At 37.3% G+C, this 17,023-nt stretch overlaps 1 protein-coding gene across 2 annotated transcripts in view; it reads left to right on the top strand.

Annotated features, from left to right (window-relative positions):
- The window catches only part of EEA1 (early endosome antigen 1), a 73,685-nt gene that overhangs the window by 49,113 nt on the left and 7,549 nt on the right, over positions 1-17,023 (top strand). For both annotated transcript variants that reach the window (XM_032687827.1, XM_032687829.1), the window contains 11 exons: positions 641-780; positions 1,340-1,670; positions 3,131-3,232; positions 4,319-4,513; positions 5,747-5,929; positions 11,510-11,695; positions 12,126-12,257; positions 14,080-14,265; positions 14,573-14,811; positions 16,261-16,381; positions 16,727-16,825. In XM_032687827.1, coding sequence (XP_032543718.1) covers positions 641-780; positions 1,340-1,670; positions 3,131-3,232; positions 4,319-4,513; positions 5,747-5,929; positions 11,510-11,695; positions 12,126-12,257; positions 14,080-14,265; positions 14,573-14,811; positions 16,261-16,381; positions 16,727-16,825 — 1,914 coding nt within the window. The remainder of the gene's footprint in view (positions 1-640; positions 781-1,339; positions 1,671-3,130; positions 3,233-4,318; positions 4,514-5,746; positions 5,930-11,509; positions 11,696-12,125; positions 12,258-14,079; positions 14,266-14,572; positions 14,812-16,260; positions 16,382-16,726; positions 16,826-17,023) is intronic.

Here is a 17,023-nt window from a genome sequence, read left to right as displayed (position 1 = left end):
AGCAGAAGTCCCTGTAAAACAGCCAGTGTGTTGAAGAATCTAAGCAGTGCCCATTTGCTGAAGGCTCCTCTGTTCTTTATACTCCACATGAGTGAACAAGAACTTTTGGGAAAAAAAAACACAAGAAAAACCTCTTCTAGGTGAGCATAGGGTTTCTTCACAGCTGTGGTTTGCGTCTTTGCTTTTTCTATGAAGAACAGCAGAGTTATGATATGTAAATCAACAGTCATTTGAAACTGCTGAAACTACTCAGTAGTGGCTGAGAACATGGCCCCAAAGCTGAGCACTGGGTATGATCTTTTTTTGTATTGGTGTTTTGGATAGCCTCCTTAAAGATTACAGCTTTTTATCTACTACTTTGCAGTAAAATGCTTGTTTGACCTTTAATTTAAACATGATTTCAGAATGTTTTACCAAAACAGTTCTGGAGGAGCAAGAGATTTGCAAGAACTAAATAATGAAAATTAAATAGCAAAGTGATGAAACAGGTAGATGATATGTGAGAATTGTGACTGCTTTCTACAGTAAAGACTTTCTACAGTAAATGCTGCTCATAGAATAGATGACTTCCACATTTAATTGCTATTCTTATTTTGTTGGTTGTTCTCTGATGACTAACTTTTGATTTTTTTTTTCTCAGAAACTTGAAGCTGACATTCTTGATGCTAAAGCAAGTAAAGAACAAGCTCTTCAGGAGTTACAGCAACAGCGACAGCAATCTACAGAATTAGACCTCCGAACAGCAGAACTGAGTAAACAACTTGAATCAGCAAGAGAAGCGTATGCATTTCCTTGTTCTAGTCCTTTTCAAAGTCAGACATAAAGCTGGAGTGGTTTGGACTAAAGTGGAAATTTTCTGCTTCTCTCCTGTGATTTCATAAAGTCATAGATAAGTGCTGTTCTGCTACAAGAACTGAGTTTTACCCCGCCTGTTTTTTTCACTCCATCTGCCCTATTACCTCTGTGATTCACTACAGTTCTTCAGTTTATTCACCGTGCTTGTTGTCAGCTAAATATCTGAACCTTTTCATGTAGTGAGGTCCATCTTTAAATATCCATAGCTCTGTAACAGTTTTCAAGTAGAAAGTTACAATTTCTGCATAAGCAGCAAAGGGGTAGTTTCTATTTGTTATAGTTGAGGAAGAAAGATACATCTGAAAGCTAGTTTTTAGAGTTACTGTCATGTCTTCACTGGAGAGACATAATGCCCATGGATGAAAAAGATATGCTTTGAAGTAGTTGTACAGTTTATATATTAAGTAATAGAGATATTTAATGATATAAAAAAAAAGGTGAAGAAGAAATTTTAAAAATACGTTTTTTGTCTTTCTATTTACAGAATGTCTAATGCTAAATTGGATTTGCAGAAGCAATCTGAGGCCCTTGACCAAGCAAACCAGCAAATTTCAAAGCAGGAGGAGGAGAAGGCCAGTCTGAAACAACACCTTGAGAAATCAAATCAAGATACAAGTAAACAGCTTAAGGAGTTAGACTGTAAACTGCAAGCGGCCACATCAGAGCTGCAACAAGTGAAATTAGAGAAGGATACTCTGTTAAAGGATCTTACAGATACCAAAGATAAGCTCTCCAAAAGTTCTGAATCCTTCAAAAAAAGAAAGGAGGATTTAGAAAAAGAAATTAAAAAAGGAAAAGTAGCTATGGCAGAAATGGTTAGTAGATTCTTTAATTAGACATTGTTTGGTGTATTTACAGTCTGATAAAATGATTTTGCTTGCTATCTGAAAACAGTGTAGATATGATGACAATGCATGGAAATTAACTACTGTAAGAAAAAAAAATTGTGATTTTTGGTAGTTCATATGCATTTCCTACCTTGCATTTTTGCCTGAATGTTTACTGTAGTAAACATCAGTCATAGCACATGACAGGATCCTTTCTTCCTACTACATGCCTTTAACATAGTGAAGAAACTAAATGGAGGCAAGTGGTGAAACAATTTGACAGGAAATGTCCTCCTTTAAAAAAATATATCAGCCGTATTATAACAACACAAAGTTACAGAACCTTTGCTAAAATACCATTGTATTGAAGATGATGTTATTTTTCTGAGGCCATCTGAGTCTCCTTTTTGAAGCCTTTGTATATAGAACTTCCTGTGCACTTGTCTGGACATGCTGGAAAGCTGCATGCTGCAGGTAGAGAGAGAGAAACATCATCTGAGTGCCTAGATTAATGTATTTTCAGAGTACTAGAACTATTTGAGTTTCAGAAAGATCTCACAAGTGGTGGTACAACAAGTGCTTGAGCACTAGGGCAACCTATTATGATAAAGAAAGTGAACTCTCACTAGCTTTAAAATATACCTCTTTTGCCTTGTTGGTAATATGAATGGGCACTACATGAATACATGTTTTATAGATGCAGTTGTTCCAACACCCTTGCCTCAGAAACGGTAGGGGTGTCTTTCTCATACCCTTCTCATCTTAAATGTCACCATTCCCCAGAACCCGTTCAGAGCTGCTTTTATTCTTGTCTAAAAAAAAATCTGCTCCTAGTTAAAAATAAGATTTTTTCTGTTACTCATTCACCTTTTAAAGATAAGTTCCTTTATTTGCTTTTCTGAGTTACTGCTGTTCAAATATGTTTCTCCTAAAAACTCAAAGGATTTTCTCCCCAGTTGAGACTTGAAGTTAGGAGTCCAGGTTCTGCTTCATATTCTGTAGTCCCTTAAAGACTTGCCACTGTTTTTTATGTGTAGTATTCAGGCTTAACATGTAGTTGTATTTGCATGCAGGTCCTGCAAATGTACTTTCTTCTGAGTTTTAGAACATGAAGGAATTTTGGATCCTGAGGAGAGTAATGAGCCTACTGCTTTCCATAAGAAGGAGAAGGGCTGCCAACCACAGCTTCAAACAGGGAGACTATCTCTAATCAGAAAAACTCTTTGGCACATGGCTGGTTTTGTTAGTATAGGGGATCAGCTGTGTTCAGCTTAGGTTTGCCACTTAAGGTTTTGAGAAGTTTTGAACTGAAAGTATGTCTGCAGCTGAGAAGGATTTTCCACTGAAAATGAAAGCATTATTTTTCAAGGCTTTGTATATCCTGCAAAAATACTTGGTACTTGGTCTTAGAAGCTAACAGGAATATTTCCTTGTCTTATGTTTTTTAGGAAAAATCTTGCCAAGAATTAAAACACCAGCTCCAGATACAAACAGAGTCTGTAGCTAAAGAGAGGAATGAATTGAAAAACTCACTGGAAAAAAAGGAGGGGGTAAGCTGTCCACTTAGTTTCAAAAATCTACAAACCAGTATAATAAATGTTTAAAAGATGCATTTTCAGTTTCACGTGGTGAGACTGATGAGAACTAAAGAGGCTTCAGTTCTCAGATTGTAACCTACCTGGGGTGTTGAAATAAGGTGATAGTAAAAATTTTGTAGATGGTAATATAAAGCTTTAAAATACAGGTTTTAGTCTCAGTTTTCTGTGCCCCACATACCTTAGCGGGGGATTTTAGCTCTTTATGTTTTTTCATTAGTGAAACAGCTACTTGATATTACCGTGTCACCATTTTTTGTTTTTACTTCCATACAATAAAAGTTTTTATCTCATATCCTTAGATCTGTTTTATTCTCAGGCTTATTCAGTATGTTCTCTGTGTGGCTGACAGGACATTTTTAGGTATCCTTCAAGAATTGAATTGCTTTTTCAAACTTATGTAAGTCACTTGCTCGTGACTACAAAGAACCAAATGTACTTCTTTTTTGAAGATGAGCATTCAGACTGCAAAATCATGTAGTCCAGCTGGCAGCCTGAAGGACAAGTCTGCTTTCATGGATATCTTTACCCAAGCTGTCATCTGTTCCCTAAAGGAATAAGAAAAGAGATGATCAGTGGACATAGTTTGGTGGACTGTGATGGACTCTTACTGTCTGAAAAAGGGTTTAGGTGTGTGCTGGTGTGATGGTAATTGCTCTATGACTACTGCTCCTATTCCCCTGGCTCATCTGTGGTTCAACAGAAGCACCATGGTGCTCTGTGTAGAGTGCAGGAGGATGACATTGGTATATGCTGCACAGTTGGCAGCAGGAGAACCCAAAGCACTGCTGGTGTGAGAAAAGTTACCTCATCTTAATTTAGAATGGTTAAAAAAGTGCTGTTGATCTATGAGTAATAAATAGGGAATAACAGATTATTTTAATGTGTTATGGTAGTTGTTAAAATCTTCTTGCCAGTGTTCAACTGTGTACCTCTTAAGGAACAGTGACACTGTGGGATGGTCTGTTTCAGTGTACAGCATGTACAAATAGTCATTTAAATAAAAATTATATACAGTTATTTAATATTTTTTGAATATAGATTTCTAAGCAGTTGTCGATAGACCTTGATTCAGCACGAGCACAACTACTGGAAATCCAAGGTCTTCTGAAGGACAAAGAGAAAAGTGAGCAACATCTCCAGGGAAAGCTGAGAGAGTTAAAGGAATCTTTTGAGCAGAAGAAAAAACATAGTGAGACACTGCAAGCTGAATTAAAAACTGCCCTTTTAGAAAAGGTAAGACTATCCTCTCTTACTCTTATAAAAAAGTGATTGTAAATTTCTCTGATAAATACTGAAGTTTTTATGTCAATATCTTTCTGATAAACTGTGTTTGCTGTAGTCTTGTTGGAAATGATAAGGTAAGGATGTGGAAATGAGGTCTTCAGATGCTTTTGCAGATAGAAACAGCAACATAAACAGCAGTAATAAAAAGAAACAGTGCTGAAATATGAATTCCATAAGAATTGAATTTCAATAAAGTGATAAAATTAGCTAGATTGAGTGTGATTTTTTTACTCTGGGAGCAGGCTATGAGGTGAGAACTGCCATTTTCTTGTAAAGCAGTAGAATTTTGTGAGAGTATTTTAGACAAACTCTGCAGTGTTTTAAAATGTTTTAACCAAGTTAAACATTTAAACCAAGTTTAAACCAAGTCTTCTCCTATTATACAAAAAGAATTTATCTTGGTGACGGTATGAAACTCATGAACCAGAATGGAAAGAGTTCAAATGTCTTACGACATTATGGAACATTGTGCTGTATGCCATGCACTGTTAAATGTGTCTCCAACTTTGGCTGCCCTATGCTACATGGTCATATTTGTGCTTTAGGCAGCCTGTGGAAACATTAGATCTTGGTGTTGTGGTTTGACCCCAGCCATCAACTAAGCACCACAGAGCTGCTCGGTGACTCAGGAAGACAAATGCCATCACTCCAAATGTGCCTCCCCTTCCTTCTTCTTTCACCAGCTTCATATGCTGACTGTGATGCCATATGATATGGAATATCCCTTTGGTCAGTGGGATCAGCTGTCCTGCTGTGCTCCCTCCCAAATCCTTGTGCACCTCCAGACTCCTTGCTGGAGGGGTGGTGTGAGAAGCAGAAAAGGCCTTGGCTCTCTGTGAGCACTGCTTAGGAATAGCTAAAACATCCCTGTGTTATCAACACCAACACAAATCCAAAGCACAGTGTCATACTAGCTGCTGTGAAGAAACTTAACTCTACCTCAACGAAAACCAGCACACTTGGAGCATTATTAATTTTTAATGTTAGATCTTAATGTGTTTCACTTAGTCTTTAATTAGTTAGGAGATATTACTGTAAAATCACAAATATCAGATTACCCAACTGCTATTTCATAACAGGAAAAAGATTCTCATCTTGCAGTAGAAATGCAGTTTATTGAAACCTTTAAGCTGACTTTACTGTCTGTAACTTTAACTAAAACTTCCTATGCTTATGTTTCAGGCAGAACTGGAGAATAAACTACAACAGCAGTCTATTTTGTCAGCACAGGAGCTTAAAGCAGAGAAAGGCAAGCTAGCAGACTTACAGAAGGCCCACGATAAACATAAAGAAAACATGGAGAAGCTGCAGCTGGATCTTTATGGGAAAGAGTCTGAGCTGCTGGCTACCAGGCAAGACCTTAAGGTACTTGCAGTCATTTTAATGTCATATGTGACTTAGTAGATGTTTATATCCATTTTGAAGACCAAGGAACAATGCAGGAACTGAATAGGTGAAAAAAAATCTCTTCTGCTATATATAGATTTTAGTGCTGTTCATTCCCTTCCCCTGGGACAGAGGATATCCTGAAACTAATTGAAAGCCAAGCGTATTTGCTAGTATACCTGAAATATCCTTGCATTTGTGCAAGGTGATTTAGTTTTATATACCTTTAAGAATTATTTTTTTATGTTATTTTTTCTTGTTATATATTGTTGCTTTCAACTAATTTAAACAGTGTATCTAATTACAGCAAGGTCTGCCAGCATGTGAGCAACTGCTATCTTCTAGATGATTTAACTAGAGTATTCCTGGCTGATTATAGATGTTGAGAGATGTCAAACTGATACAAACAATAGGTTTAGAGACCTGCCTGAAATACAAGTGTCTGAACTAAGTCCTTGAAGTTTTTACTATTGCTAAACTGAAGTTACCTCATTTTGTATTAGTGTGCAGAGCCTTCAAAGAGGTATTGCTGAGAGTGAACCAGTCAGCAAAGGTGTTTTTTGGCTTTTTTTTCTGGCCCTCTCCTTCATGTCAGTATTAAGCTCCAGTTAGTCCCAGGACATACTGTGCTGCAGAGACTGGCTGTCTGCTGGCAAGATTCGTAGCTTTGGCACTTTTCACTCCAGATGAATCCCACTGCAGATTTGTCCATGAACAACACTGTTGCTCTAGGCTCTTCTGAAGTTTATGGAGAGAAATAGATGCTTTGGGACAACAGATCATCTGATCTGCTTTAGATATCAGCTTCTGTTTGCTTTGTAATGTATAAAGGGAGCGTGTGGTGACTGCTTAGATTTCATTGTTGCCTGCTTTGATTTTATCGTTCCCTTTCCCCCAAAGGTGAGCCTTTCAGCCCCACCACTGAAACCCTTTAAGGTCTTGTGGCTGTTTTGCCCATGTGAGCTGTGGAGCCCTAGCTGAACTCCAGCCTTGGGTTATTTTAAGAAAGAGAGAAATAGCTCCTTTACATATAGGCCATTGCAGTTTTCTTAGACTTACTGTAGTAAGTCTAATAATCTTACTGTAGTATTATATTACCTGCTGCATTTCCCTGCAGGTTATAGAAGCTTTATTTTCAGAGCAGCATGGTTCAATTGCGATGTTAAATTGTGAAGAACTTTAGCATGATTAACAAGCAATGATGGTTTAAACATACTCTTCCTTTTGCTTTGTTACTATAGCATATGTATGTCTGTGAGTTTATTTCCTACAATGCATTTAAATCAGCATTTGGTAATGCAGTGACCTGTAGAAGCATTGGATGTACTCAGTAACTAGGGGTTTTTTGGTGGGTTTTTTGCTTGGTTTTTTTTTTTTTTTGATGTAGTTTTCATTAAAATATTGCAAAATAGCGATGCAAAAATATCTCTGAATAAGTATTATTATAGCAGCTTGATAACCTCTAATTCTGGCAAATATAAGATAGCACAGTAAGCACCCCACATGCTTTTAAACCTCATGGGGATGGTAGCAAGAAAGAGAGAGAACATCTTTGCAAAAAGGTAAAATAAGGTGATGGCAATGGGGAAATTATGTTTAAGATGAGCAGTCAGGTAACTTGATTTATTATGTAAGTCTTTGTGGAGCCTAGAGATTTGGGTCCTAAGTACTGAAGTACTGTACCAACTTGGAGGCTGTTTGCTTGATTTTAAAAGTGTTTTAAAAGCCATATGTTAATGACGATTAGTGATGTCTGATTGCCACCACTTTTTTTTCTGGAAAATATAGAAGAAGGAAAAGGTGGGGAATTGATCTTTAGTCATGGCTGTGCTGCCTCACTGCAATATTAAGCTAAAGAAGCAGTGATAACTTGTCTTAGAGGACCACAAAGGAAAAAAGCACATTCAGACAGCCTCAGTGTGACGGTGTTAGTCTTCATTGCTGAATATCAAAATGCTACTTAAGTCAGAAGAACTTCATGGTAGAATTTCATAGTACTATTCAAAACGAGTTGTCTGCATGATGTTTTGCCTTCGTCAGGTTACTTCATAAAAGTAGCTCATTTGAGACGGAGCTGTGTATTTTGATTAAAGTTTGGAATCAAAGCTGATGGGTGGGCTGGGTTTAGATTGGTTTTAATCTTCTTAGTGGGCAGTAGTAGTTTTTAAAACTTGTCTCTATGTAGAGTCAACTTGGGAGTCTTTCAGTGCAGGATTTTTAGCAGAGCTACAGACTCCCTGCACAGCTGTATTGAGTCAGTACAGTCTGAAGCCCAGCATTGTCCAGAACAGACACGGCCAGGCCATATCGTGAGATCCTAGCAATGCTACGTTTTCCTTAGTTAAAAATACTAAAAGGGAAAACTTAAATATTCTCACGTGGCATATCACCATGCTGTTGGCGAGGCCAAGGTTCCAGGCGTGAGTATGGATTATGAAAAGATGTAAAGCATGTGTGTGACAGGAGTAGGGTGGTCTGGTTCCTGGTTCCTAGGAGGGCATGGCAGGAATTGAGCTGTACACAGAGCACCATCTGCTGGCATCTGTTGGGAATGTCACTGCTGGGATCGATGGCTCATCTCCGGCTGGGAGATTGAAAAGGGAGCAAACGCTTTGGGGAAGTTTTGCACTTGGAGGTAACACCTTTGCATGAGAAGGAGCTGCAGAGCGGGTAGCTGCTCTCTGGAGTGCCATCAGCACGGCTGAGCCCGAGCTTCTGGTTCAATAACAGAACGTCTGAGCTACTTAGCTCTAGCCAGATGCAAACTGTGAAGCTTTAAGTCCTTCAGAGGGAGCAGGAGAAGTGTTGTAACAAAATCAGTAGTGGGAATGTAGGTATACATATTACGTATGTATGTTTTATGGATACTATTTGTTGCAGATTTACTTTGGTTTAAAAATGTACTGTCTCTAACAGTAACTACACAAACATTTTTTGTCTTTGTGACTGGAAAAAGAAATTGGGTAGGATTTGAGTGCTAGTAAAAGATATAGTTTTTGATAAAAAGAGACACATATAATTAAAAAAGAATATCACTAAATAATTTTTTATATAGATACACATATTTATACAAATATATATGTGTATATAGTCACACAAAATATTTTTTTTGAAAAAGGCATTTTTTATATAGAAAAGTTAATTAAAATGTGGTAACTTATTTTTGCCCTGATTTTGAGTCAGTACAAGGATACTTTCTGTGAATCTGATCTCCTGAGCTTTGCCAAGTATCCTTGAGTCTTGGCATTTGTGCTTTTTGTAGTCAGACCTGGTTTCTTCTGTGTTCTCAAAAGAATATGTCTTTGTCTCCAGTACTGGCATTGCTGTCAGTATATTTAGTAAACATTCTGGAACAAGATTCATGCTGCCAAACCTTAGGTCTGTAAGTCAGGAGCCTAAGTTCCCTACAATCAAACTCTTCTTCTTAGGAAGTGAAGAGAGATCAGGTTAACATCTGGGGATAATTTAATGTCTGTCCTTGTGAACTGGGATCAGACTCAAATGCTGATTTGTACACTTCATATAGGTGGACTCTGGGTCCTTCCACCCCACTAGAACCAGTTCTGATGCTGCCACTATGGTTTGCACTGTTACAGCCCAAGTTATAGTGAATCAGACTGTGATATTTCCTTATATTTTTGTTTATTTAAACTCTATACCAGTCAATCTAGCATTTTTATTTATTTACAAAAACAAGCACTGATTGACCTCTTTTGTTCTGTACCTGTTCCTTATCTCAGCCTAGGTATAGACATAATGAGATAACCTGTACACTGTAGACACTTTGCAGGGGTGGGTTGAGAGAGAATACCCCCTGTGTGAGGCTTTAAGTTTGAGTGTCACTACCCACTTCATCCAATTTCATCATCTGGTGCTAGCAAATTGAATGTAACCACATTTCTTCTGTTGGAAACAAATTTGAATAAAAGCTGTGGCTTTATTATGTTTCTTTCTCAAACTGCAGAAACTGTTGGGTTTTCCTGTGAAGATGTTATATGATGATACTAGACTTCCTATGCTTTCTCAATGTTAGGAAAATATGGTATTCCACTGCCCACAGTGGAGGAAAGAGGGGTAATTTTGCTTTCTGAAAGACCCATCCTGCTGAAACCTTGAAACTGCAAAAGCACCTCATATTTTGCTTACAAAAAATTATGAGTCAACACCTTGCAAAATGTTAAGTAGTGAACTGTAATAGCTCAGAAAGAAAATTTGTCTGCAAATTAATTTTAAAAGCCAGTGTGAGCTTTTTAAGAGCCAGGGGTGTTGTTGAAAATGCTGTTGAATCAGCAGTGTTCCATCATTGCTGTTTCAAACTAAGTCTGATTGTACAGGCAAAATACTTTAGATATTACAAGGGAGGGTCATGAGGCATCAGAAATCAATTAGTTTTTAAATCAACGTGGGGGTAGCTAAAGCATATGCTTTGAATTCAAAGTTGTGATTACAGTTCCTTTTAAAATCACTAACCTTCAACAAAAGGTTTGAACAAGATTTAAGTAAGAGCTTCAAAAAGAATTGTGTTTGTTTTGAAAGAATTTAAATCCTTACTGCTGCACTGAAAACAATAAACTTGTTACTAATAATAAATCTTTTCAGCTCACATCCTGTATCTTAGCATCAAAAATTTCCACAAAATATTTTGGAGGAGTGGAGGATGAGTTTGTCTGTTGTTTTGTTTTTTTTTTCGTTGGTTCTATGGGAAGAAAAACTCTACTAGTTTTTCTAGTGGAGCTAGTCCTTACCTAAGATAGAAGGTTTAAAAAAATAAGCACTATAATACTAACTCAAGAAGAACCCCAAAGCTTGACTTTGCTGTGAACAAATAGAATGAGCTTTGGCTTTGGGTGCAAGTTTTGGGTTGTTTCTTGGGATTTTGTGACCTGTTTCAGAGAGATAAATCTGAGTTCTTTTTCTAGGTAGTGGAGAAAGTTGAAGGCAAATGAAGATATTATCTGTAGATTTTGAATGGAAGTTTAAATTTCATGTTTAAAATGCCGATACAGCTGAAACCATGAAGCCTTTTTTCCTGCCATTAGCATTTTTACCTTGTATATTTTATTTCAGGATTTTCAAAAATTTTACAATTGTCCTAACACTTCATTAAGTCATTGGTAAAAAATAGTAGCAAATTACTTTTGAAATTTTCACCCTGTTAGCTTCACTGCTTCTTAAGTAACAGCTGTCTAGAGTTATAGAATAGTTGATTTGCCTAGATAATAAGACAAATTTGTATGAGCAAATTCAAGTTCACTCTCTTTTTATCAGTCACCTTTTGTTCTCTGCCCTTCTGCATGTTTTCACCTTTTCTCTGTAGAAGGGCGCAAGCTGGAATATGTATAGTAAGATGTTGCTCCTGGAAATGATGCTGGGATAATTTCTTTTTACTTAGGGTAAACTTGTAAACTAGAAGTTTCTGTAATCATGCTTTGTCAACATTTGAAGCTAATTCTTGCACTCTAAGTAGTAATTTTTCCACCTGGAAAATGTTTAAGTGGCTGTTTAGTATCTGAAGCTCTTATACTGACAGATAATTTGCAGAACTCTCTTTGTAATTAGTCCACAGAAGAAAAACTTGCTCTCGCTCAAGAAGAATTAGTTTCCAGCAGAAATCGAATTGCTAGCAATAATCAGCAGATTCAGGAACTGAAGAAAGCAAAGTCTGCACTAGAGCAGGATGCATCAAAGAAGGAGCAGCAGCTGGGTGAGAAGACCAAAATGTTACAGGATCTTCAGAATGACAGGGTAAATGCCTCTGTCTTTTGAAATCTTCACACAGACACATCCATCCCATGCAGACACCCTTTATTATTTTCTATTACATCTTTAATTTGAGAGCATAACACTGTTGTAGTGCATAGCAATGACAGTTTTACTGAACCTCTGGTGAAAAAACTTTTAAGAGACAGTTGTAGTGAAATTGGTTCAAAATAGGCTGCTAATTTGTTCTAAGCGGTCAGACAGGTGGGAAAATATTATTAGTTCTAAATCTAAAACTGCAAATATGCTGCTAATTGCACTACAAACTGTGGATAGATATGTGGCAGTTGTTTCCTTATAATAACAAAGCCACCAAGTAGGTTTTGGGCCCTGGATGTTTTTTGACTGGTTGTTTTTTTTTATTTTGTGAACTTGGAAGAAGTAACTTTTCTACTATTTTTTATTTCTCTTCAAGACTTTGAAAGAAAAAGACTTGGCTAATGAAAAATGTAAAACAACAGAGCTCCAGGAAATAAGGAGTAGACTTGAAAAAGAAATTGCCAAACTGGGTGAAGAGCTTAGAGCCTGCAAGCAAGAATTTCAGAAGGTACATTGAGACAAACTGAGTCTTCTTCATGTGTTTGGTTATCTGATGAGAAATATGTGCCTACTCAGTAGATGTTATCTGGAATGGCTTTGCAAAGGTGGTTGCTGTAATTATCAGTATTACAGGTAAGGGAACCAAAGCAGAGATTTCATTGAGGTTCCTCAGCAATGACATCTTGATTAGTGATAATCTTTGAGCAGTGGTGTGCAATGGGCCAGGTGGAGCACATAACTTGTCTTAGCTTTGGGATGAGTTTTACGTCCTGGCTTTTCTTCAGTTTCACTGTAAATCCACTCTGCATACCCTTGCTTGACTATTCTGAAATGAAAAAAAGATGTCCAAAAGAGTCACGACTGTGAAGTTTTCCAGATATTCTAGGCACATCTGGTACTTCTCAAGGATGCGTGGTAGAGTTGAAACTCCCCTAATGTGCTGTGGTTTCTTAAAATGTCTTAAAAAGTCACAGTTGGGGAAGAAACAATGTCAGGAGCCTCACAAAAGACAAACTTCCAAAATCACAACAATCAAATGAGCTCTGTAAAGGGTAAAAGTTGGGTGGCTTTAATTAAATAATTTTTAGTCTTCAGTAACATGAATTGTTTCTTGCTACAGTCTACTTATCCATTTTTTAGTCTCTATAGAAACAAACACTCCTAAAGGGCTATAGTTTGTATTTTTCATAATATAGTCTTAGTAGTTATATTTGCATCTGTTAAGTACACAGAGCTTAAACTGCTACACAAGTATAAATGTAGGTGTATTCGCTATGCATTAATAGAAAGAAAATAACATAATAACTTGTGAGTTTCAGATTTTTTTTGTTCTCCACTGTTTAGAAAATGGTCTCTTATTTTTAGATAGTTTGTACTTTGTTTCTCTTAAGTGATCTGTGCTTGGGGAAAGGTATTCTAGTTCTTGTAATTCCTAAAATCTCTATTCTAAACAAGAAATTTTATAAAGATGTATATAAAATGTGTGCACACCAATGACAGCTTAATAGTAATTTCTTAATCTCCCTACAAGCAATCAGACTGAAACAGTAATTGTCTCCTAAAGATTTATATTGTTTCCCATCTCCTACCAAGGAAAGGATGTATCTGTATCTGTAGGGCATCCCCTTGTTCTGGGGATATGTTCTCTTCTCTGGTTTTGGTTTGGTTTTAATTTGTGTTGTGAATTTTGATTTATGGAAAACTGTCCACCCTTGTTGGTCTGTTAGTACCTACATGCTTGGCTGTGTAATTCTAAGGAAAATAATTTCAATAAATTTAACTAACTATTCTATTTCAGGATTTTTTGTGTTCAGTTACAGAGGAACAAGTAAAACCATTATTTAAAACCAAGCATGTCATCCTGCTTGCTTGAAACATAGAGTAATTTTTATATATTTAGGATTAACAGAAACAACTTTCTTCCATCAGCATTTGGTTTTACATTGTCATTACGATGTTTTTGACCTCATTATTACAACCAGAGAATAACGTGAAGTAAATTTTAGAACAGTCCCTAGAAAATGACAATGGATGCGTCTTTTCAAAGAACTGCAGAAAACAATTCAGCAGATCTTCCCCTCTGCTTTAGTAGAAACTTGCATTAAAATTATTTTTAAAAAAAGAATGTTGATCCTAATATAGATGTAAGTTTCAAATCTTTGATCATGAAAATCACTGATACCTTGTTATATAAAATCGTCCTTTCTTCCGGTGATAAAACTAAAAATTATTACTGTCCTCTCCTCAAAAAGATTTGCAGTAGTTTTAAATTTAAATCCATTTATACTTTCTGTATTGCTACTTTAGCATTAAACTCTGTATCCTAACAGGAGGTGACAAATCTCAAGGATGCAAACCAGCTATTGATTCAACAGAAATTAGAACTGCAGGGCAAAATAGATAGTATGAATTCAAGTCTGGAACAGGAGAGAAAAACCCAACAGACTGTCAAAGATGAGCTGAAAAAGAGAGAAGAGGAACTGAAGAAAGAATGTGCTGAAATTGAAGCCAAACTGGTTAGTATGTTAGAGAATATAAGACTGTTGTTTTCTGAACATGCCTTTGGATTCTTCCAGGGACAGAAATGAAGCAATGGGTTGACTTTAGTTTCACATTACATTAATTTTTAAATGACAAGATCAAAAATCTTTAAGACATTTATAATGGTGTAGGAAAATTCAGTGAGACGACAGCCTTGTCAGTAGAGTTTGTTGAATAAAAATAGTGATTCTATTACAATAAGATTTTTTGCCTCAATTAAATGTAGGGAATAGGGAAAGAATGCCTGGAAGCTTGTTTTTCAGTTTTCTACTGGTTTTGTAGCACACAGAGAAAAAAGACAAAGAAGCAGAAAAACGGAAACATGAGGAAAAGGAGACCAAGCTCACCATGCAGGTCACAGCCCTGAATGAAAACCTGGCTACCATGAAGAAAGAGTGGCAAAGCAGTCAGAGGCGAGTGAGTGAGCTGGAGAAACAGACGGACGATTTACGTGGGGACATTGCTGTCTTGGAAGCAACAGTGCAGAATAATCAGGATGAGAGAAGAGCATTGCTGGAGAGGTAAGCTGTGGTTATGACAATGTGGCATCATAGTTTGAGAAATGGATAGCCTCACACTGAAAACTTGTTTCACTTGATTCAGGATTCTCTATGCATGCTTTATTTAAACCCGTGTTTGTTCTTATTGCCTGCGCCGTGGGTGCAGTTTCCGGAGTGCAACCTGCTGTTCCTGCCAAAGCACAGCAAGGAGTGTTGGCAACAAACTATGCTCTTTGTGGGCACCCTGTCAAAGGGTGATCATTCTGTAGAAAATAAGGCAGATTATTGGGATCTTACTTATCACCAAAGCCACAGCTCTGTGCTTGTGCTCAAAGATTTATGCCTATCCGTAAGAGCCTTCTAAATCCATTGGGCTCTTCTTGGTTTTCAGGTATGTATGTTGTGGCTTCTCATCTGACCTGTTGTGTGAACCTTGCAAGGCATGACAGAGAGAACTTCTCTTACCTGAATTAAGTATCCATCTCCGTTACTCTGAGGCTCCCATGCCTTGATTCAATTAGAATAGATGCACTAGTCATCCAGAAGCCTGGAGGAGACCCCTTAATACCTTCAGTAACAGAATTTGCATAGGACCTTCTTGGTGTGCCTACTACTCAATATTAGAAGACTGAATGTGTAATTGGATTGCGTAGGCTAAAGTTCACAAAGAAGGCATTTTCCTCCTCCTAAAAACCTACAGTCTTATTTTCTCCAGTTCTGCTATTGTCTCTACAATATATTTAAATCTTCAGGAAGCAGAAGGCATGAAAGGTTGTAGGACTTACCTGAATGCAATGATTACCAGAGTAGAAGGAATGCCTGTGAGACAGAAGACTTTTTTCATCCTTATTTCCTGACATGTTTGGTGAAGTCAGGGTGGAAAACTTTTATTGGTACTGTCAAGCTTGCTGATTTGTTTTTTGAGCAGAGACTTTGGGAAAAGATGGGATCACTTCAAGTGAGATCCTCTTTCTTTGGCAATCCCTTGCCATACTGTGCTGAACTCATCCCGTAGCCATTTACAGCTTGGCAGAAAAACACCTTTTGAAATTTGGCTTTCAACAGTTACTGAATTTCAGCTGATGGGAGGTGGTCTTACTAAAAGAGGGTGGTTTCTTTTCTGCTTTGTTGTTTGACCTGATCTGCAGCAGGTGGTTTGTGAGAGTGTCCTGTTGCGTGGGAGTATTTATCGGGACTTGCTGTTGATGGACTGCATTCAGCATTGTCCTTTTTTGGTTTTGGGAATAACTCTAGGTATTAAGCTGCAGATACTTAGGAGCAGTGTCAGATAATCCTAAACTGATTGTTACAACAGAACATTTTTCTAGTCAAGGCATCCAAGAACTTTTAACAGCAAGGATTTTTTTGGCTGGATTTTATGGGAGTAAATTCTCAGATATGGCAACCTGCCCAAAGGAGGCAGTGTACATAGCCTTAAATGCTTTGCACTGACTAATTGTTTTTCTGCAGGTGTATAAAAAGTGAGGGAGAAATTGAAAAGCTTCAAGCCAAACTCGTAGAAATGAAGAAAAAGCTGGACAACACAACTGCTGCAATGCAGGAACTTGGCCGAGAAAACCAATCATTACAGGTATAATTTGATTTGTAGCTGTTAAACCTGTTGATTCTCTGTTTGGGAACTTATGAGAATTTCAAATTTGTGTCAGATTGGTGGTGAGTTACCTTTCTAGAGTGAATTAAGATGTTACATTTGTAGTGATTGAGGGCCATCCTGCTGTCTGTGGGTTCTTAAATCTGCTTATAGTTCTGGAACTGGGAAGGTTTTCTTTCTGAACAAATATAAGCTCTGAGTATCATGACAGAATTGGTGCTTTTATACTGCAGTGGGTAGTGCATGCTGTGGAAATAGAGGGTATTAGTGGGAATTAGACATGCATTAAAAGAAAAATGCTGCTTTTTTACATCTTCTGTTTAGATCAAACACACCCAAGCTCTCAACAGGAAGTGGGCAGAAGACAATGAGGTACAGAATTGTATGGCCTGTGGAAAAGGCTTTTCGGTGACAGTGAGAAGGGTAAGTGTGTTTTACTTTGTGTCTGCGGGGATTTTCTGTTGTTTTCAAACTCTTAGATGGGATGCAAATTTCAGAAAATAGTGCTGTAATGAGACATCTCAGAATACAGTTATTGTTTGTAGTGCCTTAATGTATTAAAAATAAACGCCGTGGAACTTACTTTATTCATGATTCTTTTTCCATTTTGACAGCATCAGT

The sequence above is a fragment of the Chiroxiphia lanceolata genome, chromosome 5, assembly GCF_009829145.1.
Source record: "Chiroxiphia lanceolata isolate bChiLan1 chromosome 5, bChiLan1.pri, whole genome shotgun sequence".
NCBI lineage: Eukaryota > Metazoa > Chordata > Aves > Passeriformes > Pipridae > Chiroxiphia > Chiroxiphia lanceolata.
The sequence above is the reverse complement of the archived record's forward strand: the minus strand, read 5'-3'. Positions and strand labels throughout refer to the sequence as shown.